Source organism: Terrapene carolina, unplaced genomic scaffold (assembly GCF_002925995.2).
Source record: "Terrapene carolina triunguis isolate 2854851 unplaced genomic scaffold, T_m_triunguis-2.0 Scaffold431, whole genome shotgun sequence".
NCBI lineage: Eukaryota > Metazoa > Chordata > Testudines > Emydidae > Terrapene > Terrapene triunguis.
In genome coordinates, this window is record NW_020664782.1 from 402436 (window position 1) to 423139 (window position 20704).

General features: G+C 53.5%; 2 protein-coding genes across 2 annotated transcripts in view; both read right to left on the reverse strand.

The window, feature by feature from the left end:
• Nucleotides 1–1410: 1410 nt before the first annotated feature.
• AUP1 (AUP1 lipid droplet regulating VLDL assembly factor) lies at nucleotides 1411–20366 on the reverse strand. Its single transcript, XM_029913056.1, has 10 exons — nucleotides 20169–20366; nucleotides 17436–17623; nucleotides 17274–17346; nucleotides 14199–14272; nucleotides 12986–13052; nucleotides 9718–9823; nucleotides 9208–9363; nucleotides 8856–9019; nucleotides 8332–8420; nucleotides 1411–1868 (listed from the first exon to the last, which is right to left on the reverse strand). The coding sequence occupies exons 1-10, from the start codon at nucleotides 20349–20351 to the stop codon at nucleotides 1820–1822; spliced, it is 1149 nt and encodes a 382-aa protein (XP_029768916.1). The 5' UTR covers nucleotides 20352–20366; the 3' UTR covers nucleotides 1411–1819.
• Nucleotides 20367–20423: 57 nt separating this feature from the next.
• The window catches only part of LOC112116269 (lysyl oxidase homolog 3B-like), a 44492-nt gene continuing 44211 nt past the window's right edge, over nucleotides 20424–20704 (reverse strand). Inside the window, exon 12 of the mRNA XM_026658367.1 lies at nucleotides 20424–20429. Within this exon, the coding sequence (XP_026514152.1) occupies nucleotides 20424–20429 (6 nt within the window). The remainder of the gene's footprint in view (nucleotides 20430–20704) is intronic.

Below are 20704 nucleotides of genomic sequence, written 5' to 3' on the forward strand. Positions count from 1 at the left end.
CCCCCCCCCCCCCCCCCCTTCCAGAGCAGCTTGTTAGCAAAGTGCCCCACAGAGGTCCTGCTGGGTGGGGGCAGCAGAGACTGCTGGAGGAGTGGAGCTGTGAGTGACAGATCTAGGGCCCTGCACAGGCAGCACCCCTTCTGTTCCAGGCTCTGAGCAGACTCAGGCAGGCAGCCCTGCATTGGGCACATACGTTTCCTGATTGTCTTTGCAGACACCCGCAGCTGATTTTTTTAAAGCGAAAGCCGAGCTGGCTGGGACTCGGCCTGCTGGGCCCAGCCCTCACTCCTGTGCATGTGTCACCAGGCCCAGCTCCGCACACCAGGGCAGTGCAGGGGGCAGGCCGGCAGGCAGAGCATGGCATTCTCCTCTGTCCTAGCACCATGCCCATTCCTGGTCACCTCCCCCCACACCACGTCCCAATGGAAAGTCAGTGCCCCGTCCCCTGCCCAGCCCCGAGCTGGGCCTGCGTCCCTTTGCAGCGGAGACCACCGACCCTGCCATGCAGTGGGAGAACCCCAGGGATCCCATTCAAAGCAGCTCCTCGCCCAGGGGGCAGCTGAGCGGGACTTGGCGGCTGCAGCAGCGTGTCACTCACCATCAGTTCTCATTTGCAGCCAATTATTCAAAAGTGAGGGAGCTGGTGCCTCTGGCGCTCAATAGGCCAGCTGCAGGAAGAGGAGGGGATGGGCCACTCACTCCACCCAGAGGACGGAGCTAAAGCTCCAGGAACACAGGTCTATGCTCCCGGGCCGCAGTGGACCCTGCGCCAGCCCCCTCTCTCCTGCTCCAGGAGGGTCGGCGAGCCCCTGAGCAGCTGGGGGAGGAGCTGCTCCGCAGGGCAGAGCTCAGGTGCCAGGCAAAGAAAAGACAGACCCCTTTCTTCACAGAGTTTTCAGAGGGTGGAACCTGTCCACCCCCACCGCCCCACACAGGGAGCACATGAGGGAGGCACAGGGGAGCGCTCTCCTTCGGGCATCGCTTCTGTCCTCCGCCCGCCCAGAGGGTCTCCCAAGAGCCTGCCATGCAGCAATCTTTCTGCAGCTGTGGGACTCACCCCCAACCGAGCCTGTCCCGCACCCCCGGTACCTCTGCCCATCTAACAGTGCCAGTGGGAGGCCTGAGCCCAAACCCGGCCGGGGTGGCACGAGCACCACCCTGGGACAGCCAGAGGACTGAGAACAGGGACAGAGACACTCGAAATAACTGGGGCCTACAGCCACCAGTGCTAAGGCGCCTGCAGTTCTCCAGGGTCAGGCCCGGGCAGCTTCAGGACCAGAACACTGGGCCCCCTTGGTTAAAGCTTGGCCTGGAAGAGGAGCCCCTCTCCCCTCCCTTCCCCCTACCTCCCCAGAGAGGTCAGAAGGCTCCCCCCACCCCCCAGTGATCTCAAGCCCTGGGACCTGGCCGTAAGAGAGTCAGATTTATTTTTGTAGCTGAGAAGAAACCCCCTTCAGCCAGTTTAACACAACAGCCCAAGTGGAGAAGGCTGGGCCAGGCTGGTGCTGAGTCCAGTCCCCCATGGGGGTGGGGGCAGGGCAGCCCGGTTTCAGCTGTCCAACCCTGTCTGGCTAGCCGGAGGCAGGTCGGGTGTGATGCGGGGATACACAGGCACTTACTGCCCCACCGTGGGCAGCTGGGCACTGCCTGCCTGGGCTGGCACACGCCGCGAAGGCCCCGCTGCATCTCAAGCGTGCTGGTTCGGAGGCTTTGGGATCCCACTGCAGTGCTGTGAATCATGCAAAACGGCCATGCTGAAGTCACGCTCCCAACGGGCCCGAGCCCTGCGCACGCCACAGGCAGGAGGGTGAGGGGCACCTCAGTGGCTCCCATCACCCTGCGGCGTCCCATATTTCTCCGTGTATCTCCTGTGGGGCAGGAAGAGTCCATTAGTTAGGCAGCAGAGGAGTGTGGGGAGGGAATGGATCACCCCCAGGATGGCAGCTAGAGTGGCCTACTAGGCACATCAGGAACTGGAAGCCAGGACTCCTGGGTTCTATTCAGATGGCATCAAACTGGGGGGAGCTGCCTCCCCAGCAAGAGCCCAGAGGACCTGGGTTCAGACACAGGCAGAGGCCTGGGAGAATAACCCAGCACCATGTCACGGAGGGAGGGGGCAGTGCCTCCATGGTGGAGGGGGACCCTGCACGCTCGCACCCCCTACACTCTGCTCTGGGACCCCTGGCTCATCGGCTCTGACCTTCTGTAGAGCACAGGCCCCCATTACTCCGCCTCAGCCCCATCACTTGCATCTGACTAAAGCGCAGAGACCGGGCACTGCGCCTGCAGCACCATGGTTCCTCGAGATGCAGCCACGACCCTTCTGCTGCCCCCTCGCAATCCAAAGCCCAGATGACAGGACTGCGAGAGCAGGAACAGGTCATGAGGGACCACTCCCTGGGGGGTAAGTAACTGCTCTCTGCTTTCGGGTCCGTGTCAGCGTGGATCCCTCTGCGGGTGGCTGGCAAGCAGCATCCTCCCTGCACGATGAGGGGGAGCCAGTCGAACAGACGGCAGCTCTGCTCTCCTGAGCTTGGCATGCGGCCGGCTGCCTTAGCAAGCGCACAATGTTTAACCCAAGTCCGTAAGTTACTCCACATAGCTGCCTTGCAGCTCTCCGAGTGCAGCAGTCCGGAGGGAGCCCGGTGACGTGCGCCTGGCCATCTGGAGGGAGAGCCTCCCTAGGCGGCCGAAAGCAGGCGGCTGTGCATGGTGGGCTCCACTTGGAGATGCTCTGGGATATGGCCACAAAGAGGCAGCCTGAAAGGCCTGAGCTGCTGGTAACAGAGCAGAGCTCTGGCAATGTGCAAAGCATGCAGACGGCGGGTCGGTAACGGCCTGGTCAGGTGGAATTCTGAGACCACCATAGGGTGGAACCTGGGGCACAGTTTCAGCACCACCATGTCCCTATGGAAGGACGTGGAAGGGCTTGGCGCTTGCTGACCTTCCAAGCTGAGGCGATGGCCAGACCATCTTGGTAGTCAGGTGGCGGATGGTTAATTCCTAGGCAAAATGTTACGGGTTATTGTGATGTCTTAGGAACTTTCACTTTTTTTTTTTTTTTAAACACAACTGAGGTTATAATTAAGGTAAATTTTTGGGCCCCATAATCAGAAACGGTCCCACGTGAGTCAGGTCTCTGGCAGGCAGGAAAGCATGAAGGAGGCCCCTGGAGGAATTCTGATGCCGTAGGGTGGGAGAAGTCAGAATACGACTGGACCACGGTGTGACGCGCAGATATTGCAGCAAGGTGGGAGGTAAAGCAGAATACGGCACAAGAGCCTCCGCCGGGTCAGCGTGACAGGGAGTTGCCCATTTGGAGAATTTCTTCCATCTCGAGGAATAAGCTTTCCTGGTGGAAGGTTTCTTGTTTTGCATAAAAATATCCTGGCAGCAACTGCACCCTGCAAGTTCAGTAGGGCTCGGCCAGCCAGCATCGAGGCCCTCTCAGTGCATCTCTGATCTTGGTTCTGAACTATTACACTGATACAAGCCAGGAGGAATATTAGGGGAGGGGAGGACGCTGCCCCTGGACATCTGTAACAGGTCAGAGCCAAAACTCTCTTGGCCAGGGGCCATCGGGATGATTATAGCCATGTCCGGTCTATCTTGTGTCAGAGGAAAAAGGCACCCAGCAGGGAACCCGGGCTCAGGCCTCCCATGGAACAGAAGTTCAGACCCTTGGTGGTGTGCTCTGTGGCCAAGAAGTGTATGGTGGGCGTCTAGGATGGACTTCTGCAGTGACCACTCGTGGCTGGCTCCCTGGTGTGCTCAGGAAGTCATCCAGGTTGTTGCCGACCCCGGAAGGGGGACAGCCAGTGGGGTCGGCCCATGTTGATGGTACTATTCCTAGAGCTTGATGGCTTCCGGGATGATCGAGCGCTGCCCAGATGTGCTGGCAGGATTTGCATGGTGGAGTTCGGAAGAACAGGCAGGAACGCTATATAGGCCCTCAGCTCCAGGACAGTCCTGGGTAGGTTCAGCTCACAATGAGACCATGTGCCTTGCATCTGCAGGCACCGCAGTGTGTCCCTGACGCATCCATGATAAGAGTTGTCAGGGAGTGGCCAGAGAACGCCACCCCTTTTCTCACGCTCCCCAGGTCTAGCCGCCAGGCAGGCTCTCCCAGGATCTGAGGGACTGTGACCCACTCGTTCATGATGTCTGGATGGGGAATACATGGACCTCAGGCACAGCTGTGACGGCCATAGGGGGAGTCTGGCAAGTGGCATCACATATGCACATGTTGGCGCATGGCCTGAGAGTCCCAGACACACATGCACTGTCGGTCTTGCCCGTAGATCAATTACCTCTGACTGAAGAAACTGGAATCCATCCTCCAGCAGGTCGGTCCTGGCTGATCTGGAATCAGTCCGAGCTCCTGTGAACTCTATTGTCTGCAACAGTGAGAGATATTTCTTTAATTCACAAGGAGTCCTAGCTGCGAGAACAGGGAAAGGTCGTATTGTAAGGCTGTTCCAGTCTCCTGCTGGGATCTGCCCCTGACCAGCCAGTTGTCCAGGTATGGACAGAAATGGATTCCCTGGCTTCTTACATGTGCTGCCTCTACAGCAAGACCTTTGGCGCACACTCAGCACCGGAGAGTCTGAAGGGCAGAACCCGGCACTGATAATGGTTGGGCCCCACTGTGAATCTGAGGTACTTCCTGTGGGCGGGTACACACCCTGCAAATCAAGCGCTATGAACCAGTCTTGAGCTTGGAGAGAGGTGATGATGGAGGCAGGTGTTACCCATCCTGACCCCGAGACAGTGAATGTGTTCGGTCAGCGTCCTCAAGTCTAGGATTGGAAGATGACCGGACCTCCCTTCTCCTTTAGAGTGAGGAAATACCAGTAGAAGCATCTTCCCCCAATCTCTGTTGGGACCTTTGCCATGTCTTCTAGATGTAGCAACAGGCTTCTTCCGCTTGTCGCAAGCTCTCATGGAAGAGGGATGGGGTGGCCCCAGGCAAAGATTTGTAACATCCGTTTGTCTGACGTGATGACAGATGATGCCAGGTGGGATGGGGCTAGGTGGCTTCTGAAGGTTGTGTTCTCCAATGCAGCTCTCGACTGTCTTGTCGATCCGTTGACGTGTGACGGAGCGGGTGTGCTGCCGAGGAAAAGGAAGGTTGGTGCCCATGTTGTATCTTGGCAGCTTCTTGGCATGACATTCTGACTGTATGGGGTGGCAGGACAGTGAGTGCTGCACTGAGGTTGGGGATGCAATGGCCTGTTGAATGGAGGGGTGCAAGTCCCCAGAGAGTGCAAGGTGGCTTTTGAGTCCTTCAGTGAGTGCAGAGGGCTGGCCCCCTTCTTGCTCAGCAGCCTGGAGCCTTCACAGGGTACATCCTCTATCACAGCCCGGAGCCACGGTGCACTGTCTATGGCCACCGTGGTGCCCAACGACCTGGCCATGGTCTCAGAAGCATTGCCACCAGCTGCTTTACATCCTTGAGTTCTGCTCTGCTGTCATGAGGGTGTCGCCCTGTCCCACGTCAGGAAGTTGTACTTGGCCAGCAGGGCCTGACAGTTAGCCACGCACAGCTGCAGCGAAGCTGGAGTATGAATTCTTCCCAAGCAGGTCGAGACATCTGGGGTCCTTGTGCTTTAGCTCAACCTCAACGTCTCTTCCTAGCAAACACGACAAAGGAGGCTGGGTCAGCTGAGTGTACAAGAACTCAAATCCCACGGAGGCCGGTACCTGGGACTGCTTGTCAATCACTTCCCCATTCGCTTCCCTGTGGCCACAGCCCAATAGCGGGGTCCAGCAGTCCCTCCTGTTGGCTGGGAGGCTGATCCTGCCGGACCAGAAGCCAAGAGGGGGTCAAACAGCTTGTGAGATTTCTCCAACATGCCGAGGGTCCCAGCACACTCGCAAGGAGCTCCCGGAACAATTGAAAGTCATCCAGTGCCGGCAGCAGTGCTGAAGACACTGGTGATAACGGGAGAGATCTTCAGTGCTGAGAGGGGGCGTCACATTGCTCTGCCCCTGGAGCTGGCTATTCCTGGTGTTCATGTGTCAATGGCCTGCTTGGGCGGGGGGGGGGGGGGGGGGGGGGGGGGGGGGGAAGAGAGAGATCTTCCTTTTCCTCGAGGGTGGAGACTGGCTTCTCCATGCTGGCCACGGTGGGCTGCAGCATCCCACAGGGCCAAACTATGTCACAGGAGTACAATCGACTCTCTGGGTGGCTCCGGTGCTTCTCCAGAGCCAGGCTCCGTGCTAGCAGGACTCCATCTCCACAGCCCTTGATCTCGCATGGGGCTTGGAGGACTTGGAGGCTGTGCAGTCTGTCCTTATGGGAGGACACCCAGCTCCTTCTTCATTTCTGCCTCGCTGCTCAGAGCAGCCCCTCTTGGTCCCTGACTTTGATCCTAGCGGTGCCGGTGCCAGCTTCGACATGGATGCCGAGGCTGGCTTCAATGCCACTGTCTTGACGGATCCTTCCTCAGTGCTGAGTTCTCAGTACTCACTGCCTGAGTCTGCCCAAGACGGTGCTGCTGCTGCTGCAGCTTGTTTCCCGGGGCTCTGACAAGACCTTCATGGACTGTTCCAGAAGGTGGAGTTTCAGCCTTGCGTCTCACACCGCACACAGTCTGGCAGAGAAGGCCAAGCACAGTGAATACGCAATTCCCCCAGGTAAGAGACACCCACAGCGTCCATCCTTCAGGGGAACGAGTCCAGTGCAGGATGGACCGGGCTGGAAGCCCACAGGGCAGAGTCCACTATAAGGAGCCTGTATGGGTAAGTCTGACTACTGGAATTCAGTCCCGATGGTGGGATCCGTTCATGGCTGACAACCAGTCGATCAGAAGCGATTCTGAGGACTTTGGAAATTTTAATAAAGTTTAGCCTGAGCTGAGAACTCCGGGTTGCATTTCAGTGCCATGGGTGGTCCAGCTGCCCCACCCTTCATGCATCGTATGGGAGAGCGAGGCAGCAGAGGGCTCGTGCCAGCCGGGGCAGATGCCGCTATTCTGAAAAGCCTCCGGTCTGGTGTGCATGAGGCGCATGCTCACCCACAGCGGGATCCACGCTGACACACACTGAAGAACTAGTGTGTTCCAGAAAGGCAGACCCAGACTACCCCCAAGGTCAGTCCTCTTCAGAAACTCGGGCTCTTTGGCCTGCCTATGTGGAATCCCCAGTCAGGGACACCCCCCCCCGCCTCCCCCATGAGCCTGGCTTTGTAACCCCAGTACTCCCAGGGGACAGAAGGCAGAGGCTCATGTCAGCCCAGGTCACACTGCACTCTAGCTCTGCAAGCAAAACAACGTGGTCATTAGCTCTGGGTGCTCTGACGAGAGTGCTGGGATACATGCTCTAAAAGAACCGGAGAAGCCCCGTTGTATCAATGAGTCAGATTCTCAACAGGGAAAGCCTCTCCCCTCAGCTCTATCTGCACCTGCTTTCCCTCATCCCTGAGATGGAGAATCCACCACTGCCCCTGGGAGTCTGTTCCAACGGTTAATCACCCCTTAGTTCTAATTGGATTAGGTCTGGCTTTGACTTCCAGGGTGGGTCTTGTTCTGCCTCTCTCTGCTAGATTAAAGAGCCTTTAGTCCCCAGGATTTCCTCTCAGTGAAATCAAGTCACCTCTCAGTCTCCTTTTCACTCAGCTAAACAGAATGAGCCTGTAAGTCTCCGGCTGCCAGGCATTTTCTCCACCCGCCAACCGTTTCCCTGGCTCCTTTCTGTATCCTCTCCAGTTTTCCAACACCCTTGGTTAAAATGTGTCCCGGAGCTGGGGCGGCATTTCAGCACCGGCTGCACCAGTGCTGCGTAGACAGGAGAATCCTCACTCTACTCCTATGCACACGCCTGGCTCCCCAGGACCTCATCAGCCCGTTCTGCCACACGCCGGGTGCTAAGTTTCTAATGAGAATGTTGTGCAGGCATATCACAGGTGCACAGTTACCTTTATCAACCACACTCACAATACCAAAGGATTAAACACGGCTTGACAAGCCCCATTTGCCATAAAGCCACATGGACTGGCGTTAATTATGTGCTTATCCTTTAATTTACTGATTGAATACAGCAGGGAGAGGACAGCCCTATGTCCAGCCCAGGGAGACGGCCCTAGGCTCCGGGGTGCTGACAAACTGGTGAGAGCTGCCCCAGAACCACGGAGAGGGTCACACGCTGGAAAAGGAGCCAAATCCAGCCATGTTTCCCTAGCCACCATCCTGTGCTGGGAGGCAGGGTTCTGCTGCGCACCAGCACCCTTGCCCGGAGCTGGGCAGAGCATAGATACAGACCCAGGAATGCCGACCACCCTTGCTGTGACCATGGCAGAGGCAGGGGTCCTGAGACACAGAAGGGACTCACCTCCTGGCGTAGGCATACAGCACATGTTTCCGCTCCTGCAGGGACAAATGCCTCTCCACAGGGGACTTCGCAAAGAGCTTCACAGAGGGCTGGGGGAAGAGAGCATTCAGGGAGCAGCCACACTGCATGGCCAGGCAAGCTGCCAAGTAGCCCAGCACCCACCCCTCCCCACGCACCTTATCATGACCTCAGCACCCGCGCCTCTCACGGAGAGCGTCAGTACTAGAGGCTGCAGAAGTCTCCAGTCCCATTAGCATCACAGGCCGGAGCTTGGGTGGCCACAGCTGAACCAGCCCATGGTGCCCAGCTCCCCACACTGCCAGGCCATGAGTTGGGTCTAGCGAGGGAGAGGAGCCCATCACCCCCGTTCCTGGCCCTGACTTGTCTCCTTCCTCGGCAGTCCCAGCTCTCTCGAACCCGCTACCAGCTCTTGGGGGCAGGCCCCAGCGCAGCCCTGAGAGCGCCTGTGGGCCAGCGGGTTCAGCCTCCCCAGGTCCCCCTCTCAATGTCCCACCAGCAGGCACCTTGGAGGAGGATGAAGCTGCAGGGCACTGAGGGGTGGAGGCCGCTGGAGTCTGGGACGTTGACGGAGCAAGCAGGCCAGGCTCCGGATCCTTGTCCTCGGGGAGGAGGGGCACCTGGCCCTCCAGGAGGTTGGCGATGGTAGTGTCCACGCAGTTGGTCTGGGCTGTGGGGACACAGGGGCTCGGTTAGAGGGGGAGCTGCTGCTGAAGCTAAGGGACCTGTGCAGGGGTTCTCCATGTCCCAACGAGCCCCATAGCACAGCAGTCCCCAGGCCTCCACGCCGGGTGTTGAAGGGCAGCAGCCAGTCTCTGCCCCACAGGGTCCGCACGAAGGTCCCAGGTATGCGCTTACCCAGGTCTCTCCTGATGGTTCCCAGAGACACATGTGGGAGCACCTCCTTGACCCGCTGGGCCATCTCCGTGAGCCGCACATCCTCGGGAGCAAGAGGCCCGACACCAGCCAGGCTGGGAGATGCCCTGGGCCTGGCAACCAAGGACTGGCTTGAGGCTGCAGGAGTAAGAACAGAGGCATGAACAGGCAGCCCAGGGGAGAGTGCAAGGCCCAAGCTAGGCTGGCCAGGGGAGCGATGACCCGCTGGCATCTCTAGCTTCTACGGGCTCTATAAGGGGACCCCCCACCTCACCAGGTCTGCCCTTATCCCAGTCTGGAGCAGGCAGGCTGAGGTAACGCCCTTTCCCAGGAGTGCCTCCTGCTTCCCCAGGGAGGGGGCTGACACTGGAGGAGCACGTCCTTTTCCCTCCCCAGCAGACCAGGGCAGCCACCAAGGCAGAGAGCGGACAGTAGGAGGGGCTCTGCCGGAGCCCAGGCACGTGCTCCACAGCAGGGAGGGCAGACACATACCTGGGGCAAAGAGGTGAGGCGGGGTGTGTCTCAGCCTCTTCATATGCTCAGCTTTATCCGCTGCGGTGAGTCGCGTAGAAACCACGCCAAGCTCCACGGCCAAAAGCTACAGAAAACACACAGGAGAGAGTCAGCACAGTCATGCCCAGGGCAACAAGATCCAAGCACCACAATGCACCTGTGTGCCCAAGTGTAAGGTCTGAGGCCTTTTTCTGCCGCCACATTAGGACAGGAGCAAAGAAGCAGAAAGTCACAGGCTCCCATTCCATTACAACAATGAATTTTGGGGCAGTTAAGAAAGCAGCGTTCCTGTCCTAATAGCACCATCACCACCAGATAAAGAAACTGATCTTAAGATGTTTAAAGAAAATGATGCATTCTGTCTGGCAAAGAATCACTTATCAACAGCTGTGATCGTGAAATCCCTACTTCTTTATTGTTATGCCTTTATGGTCCCCACTTCTCTACTGTTTATCTCTAGTGTCTCTGTCTGGTTCTTTGTTTCTGTCTGTCTGTGACTAATTTTGCAAGATTTAAATCAACTAAGGTGGTGGTGTATGATTGGTTAAACAATTGTTTCACAATATGTTAGGATTGGTCAAAGAATTATTTTGTAGTACTTTAGTTTAAAATGATTGGTTAAGGCAGAGGTGGGCAACCTACAGCCCGCGGGCCACACCTGGCCCGGCCCCTGAGCTCCTGGTTGGGACGCTAGCCTCCGGGTCCTCCCCTGCTGTTCCCACTAGCCCCCGGGTCCTCCCCTGCTGTTCCCCCTCCCCCGCAGCCTCAGCTCACTGTGCCACCCGGGCAGCGCAGCTGCAGAGCCGCAGCCTGACCCGGTGCTCTGTGCTGCGCAGTGGCATGGCTGGCTCCCGCCACAGCCGCGCCGCCAGCCACCGGTGCTCCAGGCAGCGCGGTAAGGGAGCAGGGAGCAGCGGGGGTTGGATGGAGGGCAGAGGAATTCGGGGTGTTGGTCAGGGGGCGGGGATATGATAGGGGTCGGGGCGGTCAGAGGGCAGGGAACGGGGGGGGTTTTGAATGGGTGCAGGGGTCCTGGGGGGCAGTCAGGAAGGAGGGGGGGTTGGATGGGGCAGCGGGGGGCAGGGGTTCCGGGGGCGGTCAGGGAGAAGGGGTGGTTGGATGGTGCAGGGTTCCCGGGGGGGAGGAGCATTCAGGAATGAGAGATGGGGTTGGGTGGGGTTCCGGGGGCGGTCGGGGGGGTTAGATGGGGCAGGGGTCCCGGGGCAGCTGTCGGGGGGCAAGAAACGGGGGTGGGGGGGAGGAATAGGGGGCAGGGACCAGGCCACACCTGGCTGCTTGGGGAGGCACAGCCTCCCCTAACCGGCCCTCCATACAATTTCCGAAACCCAATGCGGCCCTCAGGCCAAAAAGTTTGCCCACCCCTGGGTTAAGGTGTAGCTAACCAGGACTCAAGTTTAACTAATTGGGGTCCAAACAGAAATACTTTGGAACGGAATTCAGATACAGCCCAAGATCAGAGCTGCCAGACCTCCACATCCTGCCAACTATCTTGTGCAGAAGCTGGAGTCCCTGGACCAGTGGTTCTCAACCTTTCCAGACTACTGTACCCCTTTCAGGAGTCGGATTTGTCTTGCGTACCCCCAAGTTTCACCTCACTTAAAAACTACTTGCTTACAAAATCAGACATTAAAATAAGAAAGTGTCACAGCCCACTGACAGGTTTCAGAGGGGTAGCTGTGTTAGTCTGTATCAGCAAAAAGAACGAGGAGTCCTTGTGGCACCTTAGAGACTAACATTTATTTGGGCACAAGCTTTCATGGGCTAAAACCCACTTCAGTTTTTAGCCCACGAAAGCTTATGCCCAAATAAATGTGTTAGTCTCTAAGGTGCCACAAGGACTCTCGTTCTTTTCACAGCACACTATTACTGAAAAATTGCTGACTCATTTTTTCCTGTATGAAATTTTAGTTTGGGTATGTCTACACTACAGGATTAATCCGAATTTAGATAATTCGAATTTGGGAAACAGGTTGTATAAATTCGATTGTGCGCGGCCACACTAAGCACCTTAATTCGGTTTTAAACCACATTAATTCGGTGGTGTGCGGCCACACTACCCCATTAACTTAAACACAGTAATTCGGTGGTGTGCGTCCACACTAACCCTAATTCGAATTAACAAAATCGATTTAGGCTCTACTCCGTTCGTCGAGGTGGAGTACAGAAATCGATTTAAAGGGCCCTTTAATTCGAATTAACTGGCTCTGTAGTGTGGACGGGTGAAGGGTTAATTCGGATTAAGGCAGCTAAATCCGAATTAAAGTCCTAGTGTGGACCAGGCCTCTGTATTGACTTTGCCAGTTCCTTTATGGAAGCCTGTTGTAAAACTCGGCAAATATCTAGATGAGTTGATGTACCCCCTAGAAGACCTGTACCCCTGGTTGAGAACCACTGCCTGGACAACCTGATCCTGACTGGCCACCAGGACAAATTTGCATGCCTTACTGGGAGTGGTGAGCATTGTATGCTTAGCACGTGTATTCTCTTTTGGTAACTGTTAATAAATAGAGTTTAAGGATATTACTATATTACTGTGTAAGGAGCTTTTTGCTGGTAAAAGGCCCTGCAAACCTGCAGAAGATTATGCCCTGAGCCCTAGGAACTGGGAAAGGGTAGGTGCCTTTCATCCGGAGCTGTAGGAACTGGGAAAGGGTGTGGATGCCTAAATTAACCGGGTTATGCCTTGAGCCCACAGAAGGGTAAAGGTAGGGTGTCCTAGAGTGTGCGGGTAACAGGGAGATTGCCACAAATACTGGCACTTTGTTGGCTATTCGTGCCAGACAGCACCACTCTGCATTTGACAGATTCGTAGAAATCCTTACTACCTCCCTAGCAGTGTCACGTGCTAGCTCTCCCTGTGCTCTGGGATGGAGGTGACCTGGTCTTCCCCAGCGTCAGCACACTAGGCTCTGAGCTTTGCTTTCCCCTCGGCTGTGGTAAATTCCATTTCTATACCCTCATTCCCATTAGCCAGCCTGGCCGTGTGCACGGAGCTGGGGAGGGGCAAATAAATAGCAGGCCATGAGGGGTATGGCAAATTGGGGGGTAACGAATATGGGCGCAGGGATACCCCCTCCATCCAGACACACACCCTGGCCCCTCCCTGGAGACGCTCTCTGTCCCCAACACAGACACTGCTCACACCCACCGATCCAGTCCCAAGCCTCCTCTAGGACGCCCTGCAACTGCAGCAGCCCCAGCTCTCCCTCCCCCAGGCCCCTCCTACCTCCTGAACTCGGAGCGCAAACTCCTCATTCGGCTCATCAGCTTGTCTGAAGACTGGCGGCATCCACCTGATGGGAGACAACAGCACTGGGCTGACTGCTCTTGGCGTGGCTGAGAGCCTGGGCACCAGGGCCCTCCCGAGTCCACCGTGAAACCGAGCTCCCCTGGCCCAGCAACAGGGCCAAGCCCCAGGGGTAGCAACGCGAACGAGAGATGTGGCAGAGGAGGGAGGTGGATTGGGAAGGGGGGGTTACCGGGGAGGAATTGAGCCCATTTGATTTAGACTCTTTGTTAACTGTCAGGAAAAGGGGTGTCAGTGGCCTGTTAACGTGGTTCCCAGAGGAGGAGCTGCTGCCCCAGTGAGGCAGCGAGAACACAGGGGCACCAGGGTCAGACACAAGGTGTGGGCAGGAAAACTGCTATGTGTGACACAGCCTGGGGGAAAAGGGGACAGTCTGTCCCCAGGTTCCCTGCTGGGAGGGACTCAACGCGGACCCTTTCCCCGGCCCAGCGAAGGCCCACTGAAGGGAAGGAGAGCTCCCCCACAGATCCAGCTCTCCTTCTCTTTGGCGGATTCTCTTTAGCCTGCACTGCCACAATGAGGGAGAAGGGGACAGAGGGGAAGAGCCCAGAAAGTGGCCCTGTTCAGGGACTGTGCCCTCAAGACGCTGCGTTTTGGCAAGAGCAGGGGAGATTTTGCTCACTGATACCCCAAACTGAGTTGTATGCTGTAATACGGACATGCTGAGCCGCTCTGCCAGCCAAGGGTGGATGGAGATCGGCTAAGCCCTGGGATTCATAGGGAGAGGGGCCCAGCCTGCATTGCTCAAATGAGCGAAGAAGGGGAGTGTCAGGAGAAGCCTCCCAGCAGGGAGAGGCATCGACTTGAGGGAAAGGCTGAGCCAACTGCAGGGAACCACCGAAGCACAGAGGAGGCAGGAGCTGACAAGGGAAAGACAGCAGAGAAACGTGGGGAAAAGGACCCGGGGAGACCAAGGCACCCCTCACTGGTACTGGATCCCTCTCCCCCTCTCAGGACCCAGGAGCCCCCAAAGAGGCTCCTCCCACACCAGGAACCTGGAGAGGAGAAAAGCAGGGACTCGGCACCCAGCTGGACAGCCTGGGACCCAGACACTGGCAGCGGCAGGGCCAGGAGTGGGACACAGCAGGGCCCTGCCCCACCCCCCTCCTCAAAGGCGAGCGAGAGATAGTACCTTACTTGATAAACTGTGAAGGGAACAAAGAAGGTCCAGAGCAGCTCTGTGATCCAGGAGGAGTCGGCCACACTCTGGGGAAGAGAGCACAGTGAGACTACGGCTGGGGAGAGCCACACACAGCCAGCGAGATGGGGCAGCATGGCACTTACAGCACGGACATGCCCAAAAGAAGGAAGAGAGAGCACAGCAAAGACCTACCCTGAGGCAAACCCAGGCAGGCTGCTTCTCACCAGGCCGAACTAAGAGGGACTGAGATGATTGGGGATGTGGATTATGACAAGGAGACATGCACAGGACTAGCACCAACTGACTACCTAGCTCCAGGGCTTGCCCCACTCCTACCATCAGAGCAGACAGGTGTGTCCCCCTCCCCACTCGTAACTGACAGAACCTGCTCTCCAATGAAAGACTGGTAATGGCTTCAGGCCTATGGACCATGAACAATTTTCTGGACTCACAGGAAGGCCCTACTATCTTGGCTAGAACCATAGTAAGGAAGAATGTTGGACTCAATGACCTTGCTTGGATCTGTTTTGGGCACTAGGACGCCTATTACACAGACAATTCATAGCTAAGGAACACCCGGACCAGACAAAACTTGAAGATTTTCCAGACCCGTCAAGACCTTGTGAGAGAAATAGGCTGTATGGGAATTCAGACTTTAAACTTATTTTTATTTCTTAAATGGATTTCACTGAGAGATTTTAAAGTTACTTCTCTATCAAGATGAAACTTTCAAAGATAAAGTTTGATTTACGACGTAATTCCTACATATATAGATTATTAAATTGTTGATTGAGAGAATATTAACAAAATTTGACCAAAAGATGTCCAACTTATTTTTAATGTTGCTAATGGATGAATGCTGAGTGGCTGGTTGTTACTAGGACTCTTCAGAGACTTTTATAGGATTTTTTGGTCAAATTTTCCATACACTGGCGACAATGTCACCTCAAGACTTTTTCACTCTGGTAAGACCATGTCATCTTCCTCACCAAGTGGTCCCATGTCTCTTTTTGATATTTTGGAGGATCAGATTTACAGTCTCTGTGGTAGGCAAATCACCGAATATTGTGACTTATGTCCCATCAATCAAGAGGCCGCACTAGCCAGAGACAAGCCTCTCCCCGCACTCAAAGGAGACCCCCACTAGCAAGAAGCGATGTGCCAGCAGCATCTGTCTGGCTCAGGGACTGCTGCTCCATTACCTTTAGAATTTCCTTTTTCTCTTTGGTTTGTATTAAATGGGAGGTGTCCCAACCTTTACATTCCCCAATTTTAAGCTGTCAAAGGGTGTCTGAGTCTCCACTGTGGGACGCCACAATGGTCCTCAGTTTTAAAGTCTCAGACACCCATCAAAGTGTGTCCTACATTCTGTGTTTAGAAGCCCTAAAAAAATTACTGCCAGGTGTGACTTTTGGCACATAAGACTGGTCAAACTTCCGCTCGTCACAGAGTTTTGTTGGGATCTGTTATAAACTCTCTGTTGGAGGGTGGGTTAGGAAGGGCTTAGGACTACAACACAAGAACTGAAAGCTAAGGAAGTAGCTTTGTAATTGGCTCTGAAACTGTGGTTTAAACATTCGATAATTTGGTTTCAGTATTAAAACATTTAACACTCCCAAATTATAAATTTGATTAACTGGTAAAATTCCTTAGTTGGGGTTTATGAACAAATGGACAGCTTCCTCCTCAGATCCCTTCTTAGGATTTATAAAAGTGGATTATTTGTTGAATTAATCTGGTGATGTAATTGCAATCCTCTATTGAAAGTACCTGGTTGATTTGATAGTTATATGGTTGTTTAATTTGTAGTTTAGTTTAGCAATATTAACAGAAGCTTAGCTGATATTTTCTGGATTTTGTTCAATAGTTTTAATAACATTTATGAAACTGATACAGAGTCACATTTCTTTCAATCAGCACCGTAGGTCCAGACCTTTGGAGGGCTGCATGGATAACGGCTGGTCAATTTTAGTCCCTAAGCAGCTCCCCTCAATTAGCCTTTGGTCCTCACAGCCTGGCACTGTGTGGCTAGAACTCCTGGAACTTTCCTTGGTTATCCCGACAGTCAGTGACAACCCCTGGATGAAAGAGACTTATGTAGGGTGGGGGGCTTTTGTCTATTATTTCTCGGCGTCTGTCCCTTTGCTTTCCTTATTTTCTGCTCTAAGTTGTGGGTCTAATGGGTGTCAGGGCAGACAAGCTGCTCTGACAACACACTTTCCAGATGCGGTCCCTGCCTGCTTAGTAGGCCTCATCTGACCCTGCTGCTGAGAGAGGGAACCTGCACTTGTGAGACTAACCCAGGGCCCAGCTTTCGGCCTGAGCAAATATCCATGGAGAAGGGTGTCCTTGCTTGCCCAGGAGAGGGTGCTCGCTCTGGCTACATGTGACAGCTGTATAACCACCCATCCACCTCTGCCCATTACAGAGTAACTCCTTCCTTTCCCTCACCCCACCATTTTATCGCTGCCTCTATCTGTTAAATCTGTTTCCCTCTCCTCAAGCCCCAAGTCACAGCTTTAAGGGAGCTGAAAACGTTATGGCTGCAACCCATTTAACAGTGTCACTGTCAACATATTAACACTAGCATCCGAGAGGAGAAATGGGCTATGCTTCATGTGCAAGCCTAGGCAGACCTGAACTCAGCCCCATGTGCCTGGGGGCGAGTCACGTAGTCCCTCAGGGGATAATCGCGCTTCCTGATCTCGTGGGGTACTGAGAGAATAAGTGTGTTAAAATTGGTGGGGTGCTGAGATACTAGTGATGGGACCCAGAGAGGAGCCTTGCCTAGGCAGGTCGATAGATCACAAACGTACCAATATTGCCATCAGAACTTAAGAGATGTGTGAAAGGCAAAGCCGATGTCAGTGAAATTCCCTGCGAGGAAGCAGAACGCCTGCCTCACATGGCCACTGAGAAGTTTGACACGGAGGGAAAGAACCCAAAGCACAGGAGTAGGCCACAGGGCGCAAAGTAACGGCAACAGTAACCCTCTAGCACGACCCCCCTAAGCTGTACGCACCCATTATGGGCCAGGGGCTCTTTGCCCCACACCTCTAGACTCACCACAGCAATTAAGGGCCTCTGAACTTGCAGAGCCACAGGCTGAATCATATCCAGGATTGAGAACGGCCAGGAGCTGAAAAGGAAACATCCCAGCGATTAACAAGGGCCACAGAGATGGGCCAAGGCAGTCCTGTCCCCAGGAACATCCCCCACCACCACTACCTGAAGCGAAGAAGGCCAACTCGACCATTAGTGGCTGTCTCCTCTGGGAACAGCAGCAGAGGTGGATTCCCCCCATGGGACGAATACACCTTCAGGGAATCCACCAGCTCTGCCCGGCTCCCCACTGCCCCTAGCTCCATGAATCCCCGTGACCAGCAGATGAAACCCGGCGTGCCATTCAGCGCAGGCTGCAAGAGAAGAGCAAGGGCAAATTAGTGACCCCCACCCGGTCTCCCTGCTAAGACTCCAGCCTGCTGGTCGATGTGGATCCAGACTGCCCGAGAGCCCTTCCCTCCCCAGACACTGCAGCAGCAGCCGGGTGTCCTCCGAACGGCCCCCAGCTGTGAACGGGAGGAGAGGGGCCTTGGGTACAAGATTTGTCATCCCTCCCCACACCAAGCGTGTTGCCCTTCAGGACTGCGCAAAATACAAGTCCTCTCAGGGGAGAGTGCTTATTAGGGCTATCGATTAATTGCAGTTAACTCACGTGATTCACTAAAAAAATAAATAATTGCAATTAAAAAGATTCATCATGATTAATCGCAGTTTTAATCGCACTATTAAACAATAGAATACCAACTGAAATGTATTAAATATTTTGGATGTTTTTCTACATTTTCATATATATTGTATTCTGTGTTGTAATTGAAATCGAAGTGTATATTATTTTTTATTACAAATATTAGCAGTGTAAAAATGATAAACAAAAGAAATAGTATTTTTCAATTCACCTCATACTGTAGTGCAATCTCTGTCATCTCTTTGTCATTTGCAAATTTGACCCCATCAGCTCAGGATTAAACAAAGACTGCGAATGGCTAGCCAACTACAAAAGCAGTTTCTCCTCCCTTGGTTTTCACACCTCAACTGCTAGAAGAGGGCCTCATCCTCCCTGACTGAACTGACTTATCTCCAGACTGATTCTGGCCTGCATATTTATACCTGCCTCTGGTAATTTCCACCACATGCGTCTAACGAAGTGGGTATTCACCCATGAAAACTTATGCTCCAATACATGTTAGTCTATAAGATGCCACAGGACTCTTTGTTGCTTTTGTCATGAAAGTGCAACTTACAAATGTAGATTTTGTTGTTGTTGTTACATAACTGCACTCAAAAACAAAACAGTGTAAAACTTCAGAGCCTACAAGGAGATAATGCTGCCCTCTTCTTATTTACAATGTCACCAGAAAGTGAAAACAGGCATTTGCACGGCACTTTTGTAGCTGGCATTGCAAGGCATTTATGTGCCAGATATGTTAAAAATTGGTATGCCCCTTCATGCTTTGGCCATCATCCCAGAGGATAAGCTTCCATGCTGATGACACTTGTTAAAAAATGTGTTAATTAAATTTGTGACTGAACTCCTGGGGGAAGAATTGTACATCCCCTGCTCTGTTTTTTACCCACATTCCGCCATATATTTCATGTTATAGCAGTCTTGGATGATGACCCAGCATGTTGTTCGTTTTAAGAACACTTTCATTGCAGATTTCACAAAATGCAAATGTGAGATTTCTAAAGATAGCTACAGCACTCGACCCAAGGTTTAAGAATCTAAAGTGTCTTCCAAAATCTGAGAGGGATGAGGTGTGGAGCATGCTTTCAGAAGTCTTAAAAGAGCAACACTCCAATGTGGAATCTACAGACCCCGAACCACCAAAAAAGAAAATCAACCTCCTGCTGGTGGCATCTGACCCAGATAATAAAAATGAACATGCGTCGGTCCGCACTGCTTTGGATTGTTATCGAGGAGAACCTGTCATCGGTATGGACGCATGTCCCCTGGAATAGTGGTTGAAGCATGAAGGGACATAGAAATCTTTAGCGCATCTGGCACATAAATATCTTGCAACACCGGCTACAACAGTACCATGAGAACACCTGTTCTCACTTTCAGGTGACATTGTAAACAAGCAGCGAGCAGCATTATCTCCTGTAAATGTAAACAAACTTGTTTGTCTGAGCGACTGACTGAACAAGAAGTAGGACTGAGTGGACTTGCAGGCTCTAAAATTTTACATTGTTTTATTTCTGAATGCAGTTTTTTTGTTTTGTTTTACATAATTCTACATTTGTAAGCTTAACTTTCATGATAAAGAGATTGCACTACAGTACTTGTATTAGGTAAATTGAAAAATACTTTTGTTTTTTTACAGTGCAAATAATTGTAATAAAAATTAAATATAAAGTGAGCACTGTACACTTTGTATTGTCTTGTAATTGAAATCAATATATTTGAAAATGTAGAAAACATCCAAAAATATTTAAATAAAAGGTATTCTATTGTTGTTTAACAGTGTTATTATTGGCGATTAATTTTTATAATGGCTTGACAGCGCCAGTGTTTATTATTTCTATTGTCAGCAAACCCTCGCCACACAGCATCGCTCAGTGCTTCCTGGGCAGGTGCAGGCAGCCCTCTGCACCCACAGGAAACAGCCAGCACCCTGGGAAAGCCCCAAAGCCAGCTGTGCTTCTGCTCATGTCTATTTAAAGAGCCAGGAAGGGGAGGCAGAGGCTACATGTTTGCTTGGGTGACCCGGTTCTCTGTCCTTCCTTAACTTGAACCAACCAGAACCCAACACCATAACATACAAGCCTAAAGAGAAGCTCAAGGCTTGTTCAATTATTCATTAATAAAGACAGACCCAGGAGCCAGTCCCCAATCCCGGAACAGGTCACTAAGTGCTTCTCCTAGGGGACGCAGCCCCAGAACCCTGCATGACTCACCGTATTGCACGAGGTCAGTAGGTTGATGACACTGTGGTCGAAGTGCGTCACGTGGTTGGCAATATAAACCCTGACATTGGCATCCCGGAGATGGGGGTCACTTTGCCGCACAAACAGACCCAGCACCGAACACATCACACGCACGATAAACCTAACAACAGGAAGAGAGACCCCCAGCCCCATTGTGACCAGAACTGGTTTAGCTGACCAGTGAATAAAGACGAGACTAGCAAGGGCTATACAGACGCTGCGGGATTAGGACTGAGGGGCACCAGAGATGTGTTATGTGGGGGGACGGGGCGAGTGGGAGGAAGCTCAGGGCTGGGATAGCAGGGGCACCCACCAGCAGAACTGTGTGGGGAGAGCTCAGCACTGGAATCATGAGGGAGTGGCTGCGGGTGTACTTGCTGGCTGCTTGCCTTGCTGCTCTCAGCCCCTGCAGTCTGTCACTTGGGCAACAGAAACCTGTTGTCAGGCTGCATGTGTCACGGGGCTCAGGCCCTAGAGTCACCAGCAAAGGAGCCTCCTTGCTCAGG

What these genes read in the sequence shown, in the direction of transcription:
- AUP1 (XM_029913056.1), bottom strand. Translation starts at nt 20,351, where the DNA reads ATGGGGCTGGGGGTCTCTCTTCCTGTTGTTAGGTTTATCGTGCGTGTG. An exon ending in TACTGACCTCGTGCAATACG is followed by an intron (nt 17,624 to 20,168) that starts GTGAGTCATGCA and finishes CTTCTCTTGCAG; the next exon opens with CCTGCGCTGAATGGCACGCC. An exon ending in GTTGGCCTTCTTCGCTTCAG is followed by an intron (nt 17,347 to 17,435) that starts GTAGTGGTGGTG and finishes TTTCCTTTTCAG; the next exon opens with CTCCTGGCCGTTCTCAATCC.